Raw genomic sequence first — 16,304 nt, forward strand, 5'->3', positions numbered from 1 at the left:
ACCCCTTTCAGATTCTTCTGCAGCCGCCCCTGGTCACCAGCCATCACCGGTCATTGGTGCGCATACCTACCTACATACCGCGCTGCGCGAGGCACATACAGTACTGTCTGATGCGGTCGCGCGCTTCCACCGCACGCCGAACAAAGAGCGAAAACACTGCGCTTTCCGCGCTGTAGAGTTGCACCTGCAGGAGGGCTCGCTTTGCTTCTTTCCTCGGCTGTTCTGTCTCACTTGGATAGGAGGACAGTTTGTGTCTGTGTCCCAAGATGAACCAAACCGCCACCGTATCGCATCAAGTGAAATGCCAGTCTACAAAGACCATCAAGGTGAGTTTTATGGATTCTTCTTCTTCGCTGCGATGAACTTATTGATGATTTATTGAACTGTGTGTCAGCAGAAGCTCTGTGACAGCTCCAAACTTCAGTGCGGGTTTGGTGCGCGGGGATGCGCATTGACGCACAGCGCTTTGGAGATGGTTAGGGGATATGCGCGTGAGCGTCCGCGTTTTAGCAACATGAAGTTCAATAAAGGTTTCTATTTCAGACATTCAGATAGAAAAGCCAGAAAGCTGCCGGGGTCCTGTGGCCGGGTTTGCGTTGGATGAAGAGTCACATATTGGCGCAGTGGCGAGATTTCATTCATATCACGTGGTGCTTCTTATTATTATATTACCTGTATGTGCTGACAGTAAATTAGAGGGTCTCCCTTCAGACTTTAAGGGGGTCGGGTGGATAAAAATGTGAACATTTGTGCCTTTGAAGGTGCTTAACTTTACCTGCACGGTCTCAGGAGATCGTCCTGATTCCCGACCTGTTGTCAGGATAAACAAATTGAATTTAAAACATTCTGCAAGGAGGGAGGAACAAGTGCGTGCTCCTAAAGGTGAAATGAGAGGATGAAGGAGAGAGAGAGCGGATAGCGTCGTTTTCTTTTCCAGTCACGATCGAGAAACGTCTTTGCTCGGCGGCATCCGCATTGTCTTCGTATAGCGCACCTAAATCTGGGTTGAAGGAGTGTGAAGTGTGTGTGTGTGTGTGTGTGTGTGTGCGTGTGTGTGTGTGAGCGGTTGCTTCTCATGCAGCGTGTGTGTGCGCGCCTGAGTTTGTGTGTGACTCAACAGCTCGGTATCGATTTTGCCGCGGGTTCTGCATCACTTTTCAACCTCGAAGTCCCACCAGAGAAATTTAGCTTGGGGCAAATGTATCGATCCTCCTTCCTACTGTCCCGAAGGCGAGCAATTTAAGAACACAAGGCCGAATACTTGGAATTACTTAGGTTCAACTTCTGAATGAAACATTTTGTTAATAACAAATGAACTGGTTAATTGATGCTGTTTTCTTGAAGTAGCTGAGCAGTCTCAGGCAGCCATCACACACACTGTAGCCGTGCGTGTGCACCTGGCGCCGTTTCCTTCTCTGGGACTGTTGAGCTGAAGCCAACTCTTTGTGTGTCAGGTGGCTTTGTGGTGCTGATGGAGCTCAGTGCAGGATGCTCATAAAAGCTACTGTGCTGTGTTTAAAATGAGGCTGCTGCTGGCACATTTTTACCTATGTCTTGAAGGAAGGGTATTATGGGATGCACCCAGCTGAGTTCAGCACTGCTCAAAAATAAAAATACAGCACTTTAGGTCCTTTAGTTTGAAATGTTCCTCCAAGAGTTTAATTGCGTATTGTTTTTTTTTTTTTTTATGTTTTCCCATTTTGGCCTCAGGTTAACTGTTGCCAAAAGCCTCTGATTTTGAACATTGCTTGTTTAAACTATAACTGGCAATCCCAGTTTGAATTGAAAGGACAGTGAAATGTACTATTTGTAAACGTTCACCACAAGGGGGCAGCGTTTTACCAGGGGGTGTGCCTAAAATGTTTTTGGATGTGTGCTACTGTTCTTTTAAAGGTGCTTATTTTTAAATGCGCGCATTTAAAACAAATATGAGAAGTTTTTAAACTAATTTATCAAAAATGTTAAGAAAAAAATCCACAATGACTTTGTGTCTGTAACATCTTTATATTGTGCTGAACAGGCATCAGTGGAAGTTGATCAAGTCTGGGCTCTACTTCCATCTAATTCCACTTTGTACCACAAGATGGTACAGTGAGCCATCATATCGTTTATTTGACTAAAAGATTGCATTCTTAAGTCAAATGTTAAAGGTAGTTTTTCAAACTTTAACTACAACTTTCACAACCAGGGGCATCGTTTCACTGGTGGGTGTGACTAAAATGTTTTCAGACATATGCTGCTTCTTTAAGGTTTTTTTTTTTGTTTTTTGTTTTTTTGCTTTATCCCCATTTCATCAAGAAATGTCTCCTCTTCAGAGACCAGGGTTGCAAAAAAGCATGTGTTAATTTTCCTTGTTAAATACAGGTTTGAACAATTCGCTGCACCCTCCAGTGGTACACACTGGTATTGTGGGAAAGTAAAGCCCGGCTCTAATTCAACTTCTTCTGGTATCTCTTCAACACACACACATTTACAACACATTCATTTACAATAAGTACCATTAAAGGAAACTGGGTTACTTGAACCTGAGTCTTGTTTGTCTGTAGACTTGGCCACACACACCAGATTCAGTGCAGAGAGCTTGGAAAACTGAGGAATCACTGCATGCTACGAGTCAAATGGGGGAAACTTGGTGCATGTAGCTGAAAATGTCACTACTTTACCAAAGCTCAGCAATGAACTCGGTGAAGCAGTGGATCAGATGTGAGCAGTGTGGCTGCAAAGGCCAGTTCATGCTGCGGGCTGCAGACTGGCACACGGACACTGGACTTGCATTCATATCACAGTGTGAGCGCTGAGTGTGTGTGTGTGTGTGTGTGTGTGTGTGTGTGTGTGTGTGTGTGTGTGTGTGTGTGTACATGTTCCACACGTGCACACTAGAAAGCATGGTGGCCAGTAAGAACTGTTTTGTTTTGCTGAACACAGAAAAAGGAAACCATGAAATGTGCTGGTTGTCCTAGTTCGCACTGTGAGACACTTCAGCATGAGAAAGGGTTTGGTGCCTTACTTACAGCTAAAACTGCTGCTAAGATGATTGTCTACAAACCAACTAATGAGAGTTTGCATGAAATGATGCAGAATACACCGACCAGCATGACATGTCATACTTTTGATGATATTGTTTAAGGAAATAACACAAAAGAAAAATAAGGGCTTGAAAGTGTGTTTTCAAAGCACCACAGTGGCACAGAGAGAGATGCTTCGAGATGGTAGCACTGTGATAAACCTTTGACATGCCAAAAGCAGAAAAGCAGAAGCGTATTAATGATAACTCTGGGATGTTCTGCTGTTATGCTTGCTGGTCATGGAGTGCTGGGACTTCAGTGAACTGAACCTTCATCAGTGTTATTAAACTTGCAGTTTTCCTACAACTGATCCACCACACATGCAGTCTGACGTGACGTGGAATTACATAACAGCATGAAATTGAGATCAGTCTTCATCTGGCATTTTGCACACATGTGGAATACAGCACATACACCAGTTTTTTTTTTTTTGGCGTGCTTTCTAGAGTCTGTGCAGAATTCCAAACAACATCGGCCCGTTGCATCTTGGTCTTTCTGTGTGGAGTTTGCATGTTCTCCCCTTGTCTGCGTGGGTTTCCTCCCACAGTCCAAAGACATGCAGTTAGTGGGGTTAGGTTAACTGGTGATTCTAAATTGCCCATAGGTGTGGATGTGAGTGTGAATGGTTGTCTGTCTCTCTGTGTTGGCCCTGCGACAGGCTGGCAACCTGTACAGGTGTACCCTGCCTCTCGCCCTATGTCAGCTGGGATAAGCTCCAGCCCCACCCGTGACCCTGAACAGGGTAAGCAGAAGAGAATGGATGGATGGATGGATGATCTACCTGTAGTTCCTGTTATCTGTAGTGTCTCCTGTGGTGCTGGTTGGGGTGGATGCGCAGGAGCATTTCCAAGATTTTTTGCAGCAGGGTGCTCAGACTAAGAACAAAGCAGGGCAGCTTCAGGAAATGAGAATATTGGATCATAAGTAAACACAGGGTGTGATTTTCAAGCTCATGTGGCCAAATTAGGGTGGGGTCTGGGGTCAGTGCCACCCCATGAACTCCAACTGAAGACACCTCTGTGGCACAAACACACCTGACTTTCAATGAGGAGGCTCTAATTTAAGACGCCACTGCAAGAGGTAAACATAATTCTGGGTTTGCACAAAAGCCGTGTGTGGTTGTCTGTTGGGGGGTGGGGTGGGGTGGGGGGGGGGTGACGGAGCTCTCGTCTCCACAGAACCTTCTAACATTTGTTAGATGGTGAAATTTAGATCTGCCAACCCTTTAAGTCTAGGCTATAAATACACACTATGATGTTTACAATCACAGTGTCACACACATGCAAACGCACACTCCAGACAGAGTACTTAGCAACATGACTATAAGCCTTTTTCTGTCTGCATCCCAGCTTAGTTTAAAAAAAAAATACACTACCTGTATCTGTGGGCAGCCAATTAGACTTATCCTTTCAGTTTTAACACATTAAGAGGTTTAATACCAGAGTGTCGCACATACCTCCACTCAAATCAGGCATTTTATTCACTCACACAGCCAATCACGCTGGAGCCAGCCATCCTTTCCATTTGGCTTCAAGTCTCTACGTTTATGAGTCACTGACTGATTTGGACCAATCAGGATTGATGAATATAATCAGAAAGGCAGCTGGTTTTTAAACAGACAGGGCAGGCGCTCAGTTCACTTTAATTTGTTCAGACTGAAATATGGTCTGAATGGAAGGAAACATCTAATGTTTAATTTATGTCACCACGGTTGGGGCCATTTGTGGAGAGACTGCAGAGATTGGTTTTCAACTGCTGCAAATGTGCTCCTGTGCAGTCCTCAATGTGATGACGCTGCGTGTCGTTGAATGCTGATTGGCTGACAAGTGGACTGGAACAGGGACAGGTGTGACAGTTCATCAGGAACGGGAGAAGAGCCAAAAAATGGCTGCAGTGGACGCTTTTTATTGTTTTTGACACTTTAGCTCTTTGTACGTTTTAACTTTGCTCTTTTTCACTGATGGATGATCAACAGACCAGCTGTGCCACATATTGTTGACACTGCCCCCATCTGGCCACACATGGCTCTGCAGGTAGACGAGCGGTCCGAAGCTGCCCACGCGCTGCCACCGCCGAACCATAATTTCTTCATTATTGGAGCTGCTGTAAGAAGGATTTGTTGCCTTGCTGACAGACAGTGTAGAAAAATCTGGAGAAATACCAGAAATCAACAGGTGGCCATTAAATCTGGCGCTGCTCGCCCCGAGAAGTGCACATTTTTATACTTTTAATTAACTTTGAATGCACTCAACATAGGTTCTCTGGGAAATGCAGAGGACCAACATCTTTGCAATGAGTGGATTAAGAATATTAACAGAAAGGATTTTGTGCCTCCAGCGACATAGATGGATGGATTTTGCTCCTAATACCAGCAGCAAAGAAGATTTTGGTTAATAGCGGTCAGTCTCAGAGTATAGGCAGAAAATGGGAACATCAGCCAAGTTTACACACAGTTATTGTGTAAAGCTCTGAAAGGAAACACACTTGGTGATCATTTTGCAACATAAACTGTAAAGCTCAAACTAGCATTTTGTTGTTATCAGTGAGGTAAATATGTGTCCTGTATGAATAGCATACAGCTGGTAAATGTGTGAGCACTTCCTTGTGTTGTAAATGTACTGACATAATGATGAATAAAAGAACAAGACATTCTCAAAATAAATGTCATGTCTCTGAACGCAGAGCAAATATCGAGACGCCAGTGTTCTACACATGCTGAGCTAAGATTATTTTTGCATTGTCGTACAGTGACAATAAACAGAGCTTGAATTAAATTTCATGAGAATATTCTGCCTGCTCCTCTGTTGCCTGGAGAGCTGCTGTGTGCTAATGCCCTGATGGTTTGCGGGAGAGCCCGATTCCTGAACCAGCACCTTTCTCTTTCCACGTGCTCCCTTTCTTTGTTTCTTCGGGAGAATCCGAGCTGAGGCTGCATTTACGCTCTGTATTGTTTAAAATCGCAGCACATTAGAACAGCGGTGAACAAGAGCCCGGAGTGTCAGACGCCCTGAAGCATCTGCTGCAGATCACCTCTCAATGAACCTGTCTTAGTAATCAGAGAAACAAGCAGGGATCGTAGACAGGATTAAGTACTCCAAAACTCATCTGTGTTGTGCAAACCCCTCCATCTAATCTCTCCATGTCTGACCCCCGTCGTGTGGCACCGAGGTCTTAACGGCTTTTTATTATCCTCTTAAATTTGCCCTCTTCGTATCATAGCTGTGTCCTTATGCCACAAGCCAAGATAAGAAATCCAATTAGGAATGAAGCGGCAGATTTTTCGTGGGCCTTAGATCCCGGGGCCTCACTGAGGCATGGCTGGCTAAAGCTCGTGCCATCAGCGGTCCTTGGAAGTGTCAGGTCCACCCACATGCAGACTGCAGCTATAAACTGGGATTGCTGGAGGCAGGAAGCTGTGTCAGTGCTCTCCTCCTGCCACATACATCAGTGCACAAAGTCGTAAAAAAGAAGGTGCTATATTTCTCAGGCTGTGCTGCAACGTTGTGGACTTGAACCGACTTCACTCACTGAGGATCTCGACAGAAAGTTTGGGTAAGAGTGACAGATTTAAGTAAGTGCCAAAGGACTGAGTCTCTTTCTCTGAAATCCCAATTTTAGGATACTGTTTCATGATGACAAGATAAAGTAGATCTGAGTGTGAGTGTGCAGCTGTGTCTGACACCCACTACCTTCAAGCCATTTATAGTCCCATCACTTATGGCTCTTGAGTGACAAAAAGCCTTAAAATTAAAGTGACATGAGTCTTTAAGATGTGGGCACAACAGAGTCTGCAAGAAAACAAGAGTCTGCTCGGCTGAGCTCTGAAACAAATATCAAAATGAAGTAAGAAAAATTGGGAGACATCATCTGAATGTTGAGGATCACAGCCTGATCCAGATTCAGGGCTGCTCTTGTGCACATTTGGAAACAGATGGTTTCTCAGACTAAAATATCTAATCAGTGAAAATACAGTAATGTGTAAAAGTCTTGAGCCACCCCTCATTTCTTTATATTTTTCTAGTAAAATAGGAAATAGGTGCAGCGATTTATTGAAATGTGCAAACATAAATGGAAATCCAGTCTATAAGGCAAAAACAGAGTTTGTATAACTCTAACGTATTTTGGTGTGACCGCCTTTGTCCTTCAGCACAGCCTGAACTCTCTGAGGCAGCTTCCTGTCATTTCTTTAAGCAGTCTGCAGGAAAACCTCTCCAGGCTTCCTGAAGAGCTCTTTTTTGGATGTTTCGGCATTTTGTTTCGTTCTCAGTCAGAATAATGTTGCAGGACGTCGTCTCCATGTTGCCACTGATTTTCAGACCACTTGTTGTGTAATGTGGCAAACCTCAGCCTTCCCTGCCTGTTTCCCTTCATTAAGAATGGCTTCCTGACCGCCGCCCTTCCACTGAGACCATTTCTGATGAGGTTTCAGTGAACAGCTGATGGATCAGCTGAAGGTCCAGATGCTTCTCTCAGGTCCTGTTTCAGGTCTTTGCTGGATCGTTTCCACAGCTTTCAGATACTGTTGATCTGCTCTAGACAGAAGGGCCTAAAAACTTCTTTTATCTCCACTTTCCTCAGATTTTATCATACACTGCACACCACGCTGCAATATCCCAAGTTTTCAGCTAATATATCTTTGGAATCACCTCATTGGTACAAAAAATACTGTTCTGTCTGTTAAGCTGTGTTTGCCATTTTTTCATAGATTCAACTAAAGAAATGGGAACAGATTATTACTCGCAGCCTGTTTTTGTGACTGGCTGCCATTAACAGAGAGCCCAAAGATACAGTTTAAAAGGGGTTCTTTGCTAACTTGTCTTATGTGTAGATACAACACTGGTTCATCCTTTGAGTTTGGAGCCTTTTTATGCTTGAGTGACACAAACAAACTAACAAACCATCCCTGTGAATATGGTCAGGTGTAAGGAGTGGACTGAATGTGAGAAGCAGCGACTGTCCAAAGAAGACAAAGACGGCCTTCAGCAGGATGGAGAACCTTTGCTGAAGGCCACTTTCAAAAGTAGGAGAAGGTCTGGCTCCTTGGGAGCACAATATAAAGAAATGTGGGGTAGCTCCAGATGTTTGCACAGTGCTGCACATTCCCATCGTATCACCTGGTCTGTATTTGACCGGGCTGCCTCTTTAGAGAGTTAATTTCATTGCGGTTCAGCAGTATTTATCGACCGCAAATTGCAATGATGAGTCTCGTCTCAAAAAAATCATTATTTGGAACGCCACCCCAGTGATATTAAATCAGTTGCTCTGCATCGCACTGGACGAGTGGAGGGAAAAAATGCTCAGGGTAGTCTGTCACTGCCTGCTCTCAAAATAGAGCTTTGTTTTCCCCACTGCAGATATATTGGGAGTTTAAACAGCGACGTGCTTTGATCGGCTCACACAGCACCCTGTTTCAGATGAAGTATTGTGACAAGTTTTTCTCTTGCAGCTGAAGTGAAAGCCACTCTGATTTTAAAGATAAGTAACGAGGACGATGATGAGACGCTGAGCTGTGATCAAGTCTTTCTCCTCGGTACTGTGAAACTTGTCCATCTTTCATAGCGTCTGTCTTCCGTGTGAAAAGCCAACTCCCAGCAGATATTTCATTTATTCAACGGTTCAAAGGACGCTGGCTCCATCACTCTTAGTTTCACTGTATTGCATAATGTGTTTGTGCTTTGAAAGCTACAAGATAATCAAATGATAAAGAATATTCACAGAGACCAACACATTAAAAAAATGTTTCTTGGATAAACAAAATATTGAATTCCAAAACATCTCACTTTCATTTAGATTTCACACTAAACGTACACAACAGCGTGCTCAGACTTTCCCTCCGAGCTCCTCTCGTCTCTGCCTGGAGCTTTGTTTGCAGTCACTCTGCCCGCAGACGGCCCGACAGCTCTCATCTCGGTAACTCAGCGCCCCGGATGCTCCACAACTCAGCCAGCAGGTTATTGAACCTGCGAGGCGTTCCCCTGTTCAGAAGATATATCACATAAACAGTCTTTAAAAACTGCTCAGGACCGGCTCGCCCTGCAAGTGATAGATTGCTGGAATCAGTCTCATAAGAATGATTGCATTGGCTCTTGAGTCAGTGAGTCTATAAATTACAGAGCTACGCCAGCTGATCTCAATATATTCTCCCCTCAGAGTACACCTCTCAGTCCCGAGCCCCACTGAGGAATACAACATGTGATGGATGTGTCACTAATTTGGTTTGTGGTGGAGACACGTCTGCCCCTCGTATGCATAAGAGAAACTTTATTTGTGCCTGTAAAGACAATAACAGATATAATTAAACTCACAGTCGTGGCTCCTGTAGAGTTCTCCCTGCTGTGTTTTTCTTTTAGGAGAAAAAAAAGAAATAAGAAGCTGAAAAACTTGTAAATGTGTAAAAGCGCGTAGCTGAGCCCGAGAGCTTTCCTTGGAGGTCACATCTTCCAAAAAGAGCTCGGTGTGCTCGGTGATTAATGGTCACAGAAATTAAATGTTTCTCTTTTGAAAACACAATCAGAAAGATTGATGAGTTCATTCATCCACAGTTTGTTCTCTGGTCTGCTTAAAGTGTGGGCTGGCATGAGAACACAGTGCCATTTAGAGACTTCATTAAAACATAAAATTTCATGTTTAAAAAATAATAATAATCTTCCGTTATTCCTAATAATGTATTTGCGTGTGTGTGTGTGATGAAGTAAAGTCAGTCTGAGAGATCATCTCAGGGCCAAACAGGCTTTCCAGCGTGCTGTGCAGTCAAATTAAAAGCTGTGGATATATGAAAGTGAATCTTGAGGTGCGGTGTGACTGTAATATAATGAGCAGCAACACCCTCACTGCATGACAAATCATGCAAATCTCTCCTGTGTTAATGATCAGCTGAAATAATAAAGAAAGTGTGTTTTTGTTGCAGTGGGGGGGGGGGGGGGGGGGGGGAGTGGGGGACATGTCTGAATTCATATGGTGGTAAATTCTTGTTGCTGTATGAAAAGTCTCCATAAGGCATATCCCACAGGTGCTGTTTGCTTTTGTTTGCTTTATTACTTTGATCATTTGTGGTTTCTCCGTATGGGTGCACCACACGCCTTTGTCTCTGCTGCTTCTCCTGATTTTGGGAGAATGATTTTGGGTCTGACTCGGCGTTATTGTTCAGGAGGCGTCAACAAGAAACAAACTTTGTGGTTAATCCCCGAGTTAAACATCATCAGCCTGCTGTAGAGCAGCATCATCACACAGGTAAACATCAGACAGGTAACCATCACCTTTCATTGTTTTCTGTCACACGTTTCAGTCTCCAGTGCTTGATGCTCATATTAACCACAGTCACAGTTTAAAGATGCTTACAGATGGGGGTTGGGGGGTGGGGGGGTGGGCACTTTCCTGATTTGATACTGTAATTCCACACAGGGCTGCAGTTATCTCCCACCACTCTTTCTGATTTTCGGTTGTGAAGGAGAGTCAACATTTTCTGGCTTCTGTGAAGCAGTCAAACAGTCACAGAGCAGCAGGTTCAGGGCAGATTAACCAACAGCAGAGACACTACAAGGAGGAGACGCAGCAGTCTGCAATCCTGAAACACTAAAAGAAAGTAGCCCACCAAAAAGTATCTGCTCATCATCACCTTGGTTTACTAATACGTTTACTAATATGTTTACTAATACGTTTACTAATACGTTTACTAATACGTTTACTAATATGTTTACTAATACGTTACTAATATGTTTACTAATATGTTTACTAATACGTTTACTAATACGTTTACTAATACGTTTACTAATATGTTTACTAATATGTTTACTAATACGTTTACTAATACGTTTACTAATACGTTTACTAATACGTTTACTAATATGTTTACTAATATGTTTACTAATATGTTTACTAATACGTTTAATAATATGTTTACTAATACGTTTACTAATATGTTTACTAATACGTTTACTAATACGTTTACTAATATGTTTACTAATACGTTTACTAATATGTTTACTAATACGTTTACTAATACGTTTACTAATATGTTTACTAATGCGGTTATTGTAGTCAGGATGGAGGAAGTGTACTTATTGTGTTTCTTGGTTTGCTCTGTGGATGTGGGTTTGTGGCATTTGTTCGGTGCTCTGGTGGGATGAGTTAGTGAAATTATTCATGTCAGCACAACAAAATGAGCCATTAAGGAAGATGTAATATTTATATTCTCCTGACCATTGAAATAAAAATTATGAACCACTCCCCATTCGTGTAGATGAGAGCGTCAGAGTGACCAAAGAGGTCCCAAAGACCAGAATAAAGCAGGAGTTCTGGCTGTGAAATCAGCTGTAACCTCCATCATATCAGTGACATGCAGCTATTTCTATAAGTGTTAAAGTGCTCATAAGCAGCAGTGCAGGGAGATGCAGCGCAGTCACTTAATGAGAACATAATAACATTTTACTCACTGTTACCTTTGGTAACTGCAGAAGTTCCACTTCAGTTGGCATTTAATCACATTTCCCCTCATATGCATCTTTTAATAATGACACATATAAACTTTATACAGCTTTATTTTTTGAAGAGGAGGAGGTTTATAGTTTCTTCCACCAGTCAGAGAAGGAAGCGGTGACCATAAGCATCATGTTCTGTTGGCCAAAGCTTGGAGAGTGGTGAGCAGTCAGAGGAAGGTGGGCTTTTCTTCGGGGGGGGGGGGGGGGGGGGGGGGGGGGGGGGCTTAAGAAGCTGCATCAGGATGAGAGAAACAAGGATTATTATTGAACTTTGAATCATGCAAAGCTAATCTAGTAGAGCTGATATGGAGCTGGAAATGAACAGAATATTTAATCTAAGGTGTGGATGTGAGTGTGAATGGTTCTCTGTCTCTCTGTGTGGGCCCTGCGACAGGCTGGCTACCTGTTCAGGGTGTACCCTGCCTCTCGCCCTATGACAGCTGGGATAGGCTCCAGCCCACCCACCCCCGCCCCACCCACCCACCCCACGACCCTGAACAGGATAAGCAGAAGTGAATGGATGGATGGATTTAATCCAATCACTCTAAACGAATTTTAAACTAATCGCTCTGCTCTTGTTAGTTTTTTTCATGCATAAGATGATGATGGGGTGATACGAGAACTTCACAGCTGAGGTTTTCAAAGGTCCAAAGGTTTGAATCCGATCCAGGAGGGACACATGGAAAACCTACTGAAACCTGATGTGCATATATTAATTTTCAAAAAAGAGAAACCTGATCTGGGTGGGTCCATATCTCAGGCAGACCCAGAACTCGAGGATAATCAGACTTAATCCTTCACACGGTGGACCAGAACAGATGCTAACATAATGAACAATGTTTTAAGAGCAAAACAATTTATTTACATATTTCAAAGACAAAATTGCCGGACCTTCCACACCAGATGGGAGAATCTTCTTTCAGTACTGATAAATTATAAATGAAGGCCTCACTATACCAGCTCATTATCCATGAAAGCAGATAATGTGGTACATTTGCATCCACACAGGTAAACATGTTGACTGACAGACCCACAGCAGTAGAACTAGAACACGCCTGAGGTGAACTGGTGTCGGGTTGGGTTGAAGAGCCCTGCAGGCCTTGACAGTGTTCCCTCATCAGTGCAGCTGATACTGATATTTTTAAAATCTTAATTAAAAACAAAAAGAGCTGTTTTAAAGTCATTCAGGTCTTTATCACAGCAGATATCGGCCACATCATATCAGTCAATAAATGGCATCTTATATGCTGGTATGGGTCAAAGGGGAAAGACTGTCAGACTGTAGAATTAAAAAAAATAGAATTCATCATCATCTGTTTTTATTCCATATGTTCCTTTTCCTCGTCAAAGCCTGATACCTAAATTACCCCGAGAGGCAGAGTTCACCCATGTTGTGGCTGCTGCTGAAGTCTCAGTTTGGCTTAATCACTGTCAGGATCCTCAGAAGGCGTTATGGCAGAGTTAGAGGACGTTCTCATCCTTCCATGTGCATACGTGCATACGTGGTATGAAAGGGGGTGCTGTGAAGGATTTGGGTCGCCAAGCGGCTTCCAGTCGCACAGCATAAAGCAGCTTAAATAGCTTCAGGCACAGAAACCACTGTGGTAGAGCTCAAAGTAAGGATAGCATGAATGAAATTGTGGCTACCAGTTAAACATATATATTTAATTCATTATGTTTAGAAGGTTTCTTACTTATATTGCAAACTGAGATAATATCCAGTTTTAGATAAATTCAGTTCTTTAAGCATCCTTTGGGGCGTTTCAGCTTTTATTATGACAGCAAAGCTGAGAGAGAGAGAGCAGTGGGAAGACATGCAGGAAATGGCTCAGGGCAGATTCAGACCCGGGCCTTATGGCATATGGGTTACTGACCTACAGTGGTGCCCCATAAGTTTATTTGTATAAACATTATTATAATCCCTAATCTTAAACTGTCTTTCTGCCAGTCAGAGTGCATCTTTGGAAACAAACAAACTACAGCTCATCTTTGCACCACAGTGGAAAAAACCAAAAACCCAGAAGTGCTTTCTTTGTGGAGGGAAAAGGTGAGCAGGACAAAGTGGATTTTGTGAGCAGATGATGAAAGGCTTCTTGTCGGCCTCTGGTTGGTTTTGCTCAGCGGTGTTGATGTTGGACTTTACAGAGCTGCTGTGTTTTTGGAGTCTGGAGATAATAATTGGGGGAACAGCTGGCAGAGAGAATCAGAGGAGACATTGTTGAAGTGAGGTCACGCCCCGGTGAAACCTCGTGCAGAGAGGAGGGAGCTCGGCACGCGGCCTCGGTTCTGGATTTTTCTTGTTAACAGTGAGATTTGTGCAACGCCGCTGCCACATAAACGCTGCTGCTCCTGCATCCCTGCTGTCTAATTAAGACCGCTCCACCCCCGAGCTGATTTGATGATTTTGTTTGACCCTCTGTTTCTAATTTTTAGACACAACATAAAAGGACAGATTACATTTTCTAGTGTTTTCAGTTTAAATAGGTTCATTACTAACATATGCAAGCACACTGTTTTTAATGCTCCTCCAGGATAAAAACTAATATGCAGTCAAATGGCAGCTTGTTCTCCAGGGGACTGCAGAGTGCGTGTGTTGTAAAAAAAAAAAAAAAGCTGTTTGTTATTTTAATGTTTCGATAAAATTGTACTTGAAGATGAGCACAGAAATAACCAACGTCAGTAGTGTGAGCGCATTAGCACGCCGGCCTCGTCTCCAGTTTCCTTTGCAGAAACAGACGAGCGAGAAAAAAATGTGAATGTTTTTATTCTAATCAGCAGCACGACACTAACGACCACGTGCGTCTGGGCTGATTTGCAGCTGCAGTGACCTCTTTTTCAACGAAGGTGGACGTCAGGTGTTTCGCAGACAGTGAGTCGGTGCAAAACAAAAATGAATACAGGTGTGGTTTTTATGGCGGGCTTAGAGAAAGGTGGAGGTGTGGTTCAAATGTTTAATATAGCTAGAAAAGGGAAACCTGTTCATCATCCCTTCACCTGCAGATTTCAGCAGCAGTTTGTTTTAAAGGCGTCTTCCAAGAAGTGTCTGCTGTAGACCTGTTTAGTGTCTTTTAGCTTTAGTGATTCCTTTTGGTGTTTTGGTTCAGCCTCACTGCTCACTGGCTGGCAGCTGATTTGATAAAAAAAATCATATTCCCACTCCTTCTTTAGCTTTCAGTTTATGCACCAAAAATACATAAAACTCTGAATGGTTAGCTTTGAGAAAATGCTGTGATTTGGGTTAAAATATGCTCCATCACAGCATTAATGAGTTTAGCTAATGTATGAGCATTCCTGTTCAAGCGTCCATATGTTGGGAGTCGCACTGATGTGAGTATTGCTACGATCAGTGTGTCAGTGCACCAAAGGAGACCTCGTACTCTGAGAGCTTTCAGATGACCGGTGGGTGTGGATGGCCACATCCACTGTTGGACTTTCAATCAATTCTTCTAGGATATAAAAAGATATAATATTAACAGCAAAAACCAGTGATGCTCCTCAGTAACACACTTTCATTTGATTGTTTTCACATAAGAAGCATGTAAGATGCTCAATGCAGTTAACTGTGTGTAGCCGTCTTTCTGCAGTATGTCTGGGTCTTGGAGGCAGTAGTCTAAGCAGAGACACCCAGACCTGTGTTTCCCCAGGGGAAATGTTTGGTTTGAGCCATTTCCAATCCAACTGAGGGACATGAGCCTGTGAGATACTTCCCAGCTGAACATTCCCAAAAAACCCTCACCAAGGAGGCATCCAGGAAGCATCCCAGTCAGATGCCAGAACCACCTCAGTCGGTTTCTTTCCCTCCTTGAAGCCCTCCTGAAAGACCGAGTTCCTCACCCTATGTCTACAGGTGATCCCAGGTGCCTTGAGAAGCTAATTTCTGCTGCTTGTTTTCAAAGTTCTGCAACAGAGGAATGCAAATGGTGACCCGCAGGACCCCGAGAGCCACAGGAAGTAGAAATAAACAGGTTAAAACCCCTGAAATGATTGTTTGAATTACAAAAGCTGCTTACTGTCCTCCTCACTGTTAGCTTCATTTTCAGCTCAGAGGACAAAGGACCCCCCCCCCCCCCCCCCCCCCCCCCCACACACACACACACACACACACTCAACTGGAGTTCAGTGAATTTAACTGAATCAGAAACTGATTTTGAATTGAAATACAGCCAAATGTTGGGCTAACACAGTGCCACAGGGAGCAACATTACCTACTCTGCCCAGCTTTCTAACACACGCACACACATATGTGTGTGTGTGTGTAACAGGTGTTACTGGCCTGGTTGTGGGTAGACCACAGCCGTCAGGCGGGGAACCATCTGTTTCACAGCTTGCCAGCAGTCTGTCCAGCGGTTTCCTGCCTCTGAACTCTGCCAGGTTTCGATGTTTGAAGCTGAGGGGGACGTTTGTGGTGTGCATACATGAACCAAGAGGAGGGCAGACTCCAAACTGGTGGTGATGAGGAGTTTATCTGTTGCCTGGTAGTGAAGGGAAGGACCTTTCTGCTAGCTGTGATCATCGGGCGGCTGCCGTGACAAAGAAAGTTAACGTCTCTTTTAAAACACCACTTCACTTTTCCTGCTCTCGACTCTCTTTTGATCAGATGACAGCTGTCAAACATGCTCGAGCATAACGAGCTAAAAGACGCCTCTCATGAAATATCTGAGGCTGTTTTAGCATTGCAGGAAATTTGTTTACCCAAAGCTTTATATTATGTTTCATGGTCCTCTCTCTAAAGGTCTGTCATTGTTCATTCACTCAGAGTGCG

At 43.5% G+C, this 16,304-nt stretch overlaps 1 protein-coding gene across 1 annotated transcript in view; it reads left to right on the forward strand.

The window, feature by feature from the left end:
* The first annotated feature begins 266 nt into the window (after window positions 1–266).
* The window catches only part of dpp10 (dipeptidyl peptidase like 10), a 255,717-nt gene continuing 239,679 nt past the window's right edge, over window positions 267–16,304 (forward strand). The window contains exon 1 of the mRNA XM_030758245.1: window positions 267–326. Coding sequence (XP_030614105.1) covers window positions 267–326 — 60 coding nt within the window. The remainder of the gene's footprint in view (window positions 327–16,304) is intronic.

The sequence above is a fragment of the Archocentrus centrarchus genome, chromosome 21, assembly GCF_007364275.1.
Source record: "Archocentrus centrarchus isolate MPI-CPG fArcCen1 chromosome 21, fArcCen1, whole genome shotgun sequence".
NCBI classification, from domain to species: Eukaryota; Metazoa; Chordata; class Actinopteri; order Cichliformes; family Cichlidae; genus Archocentrus; species Archocentrus centrarchus.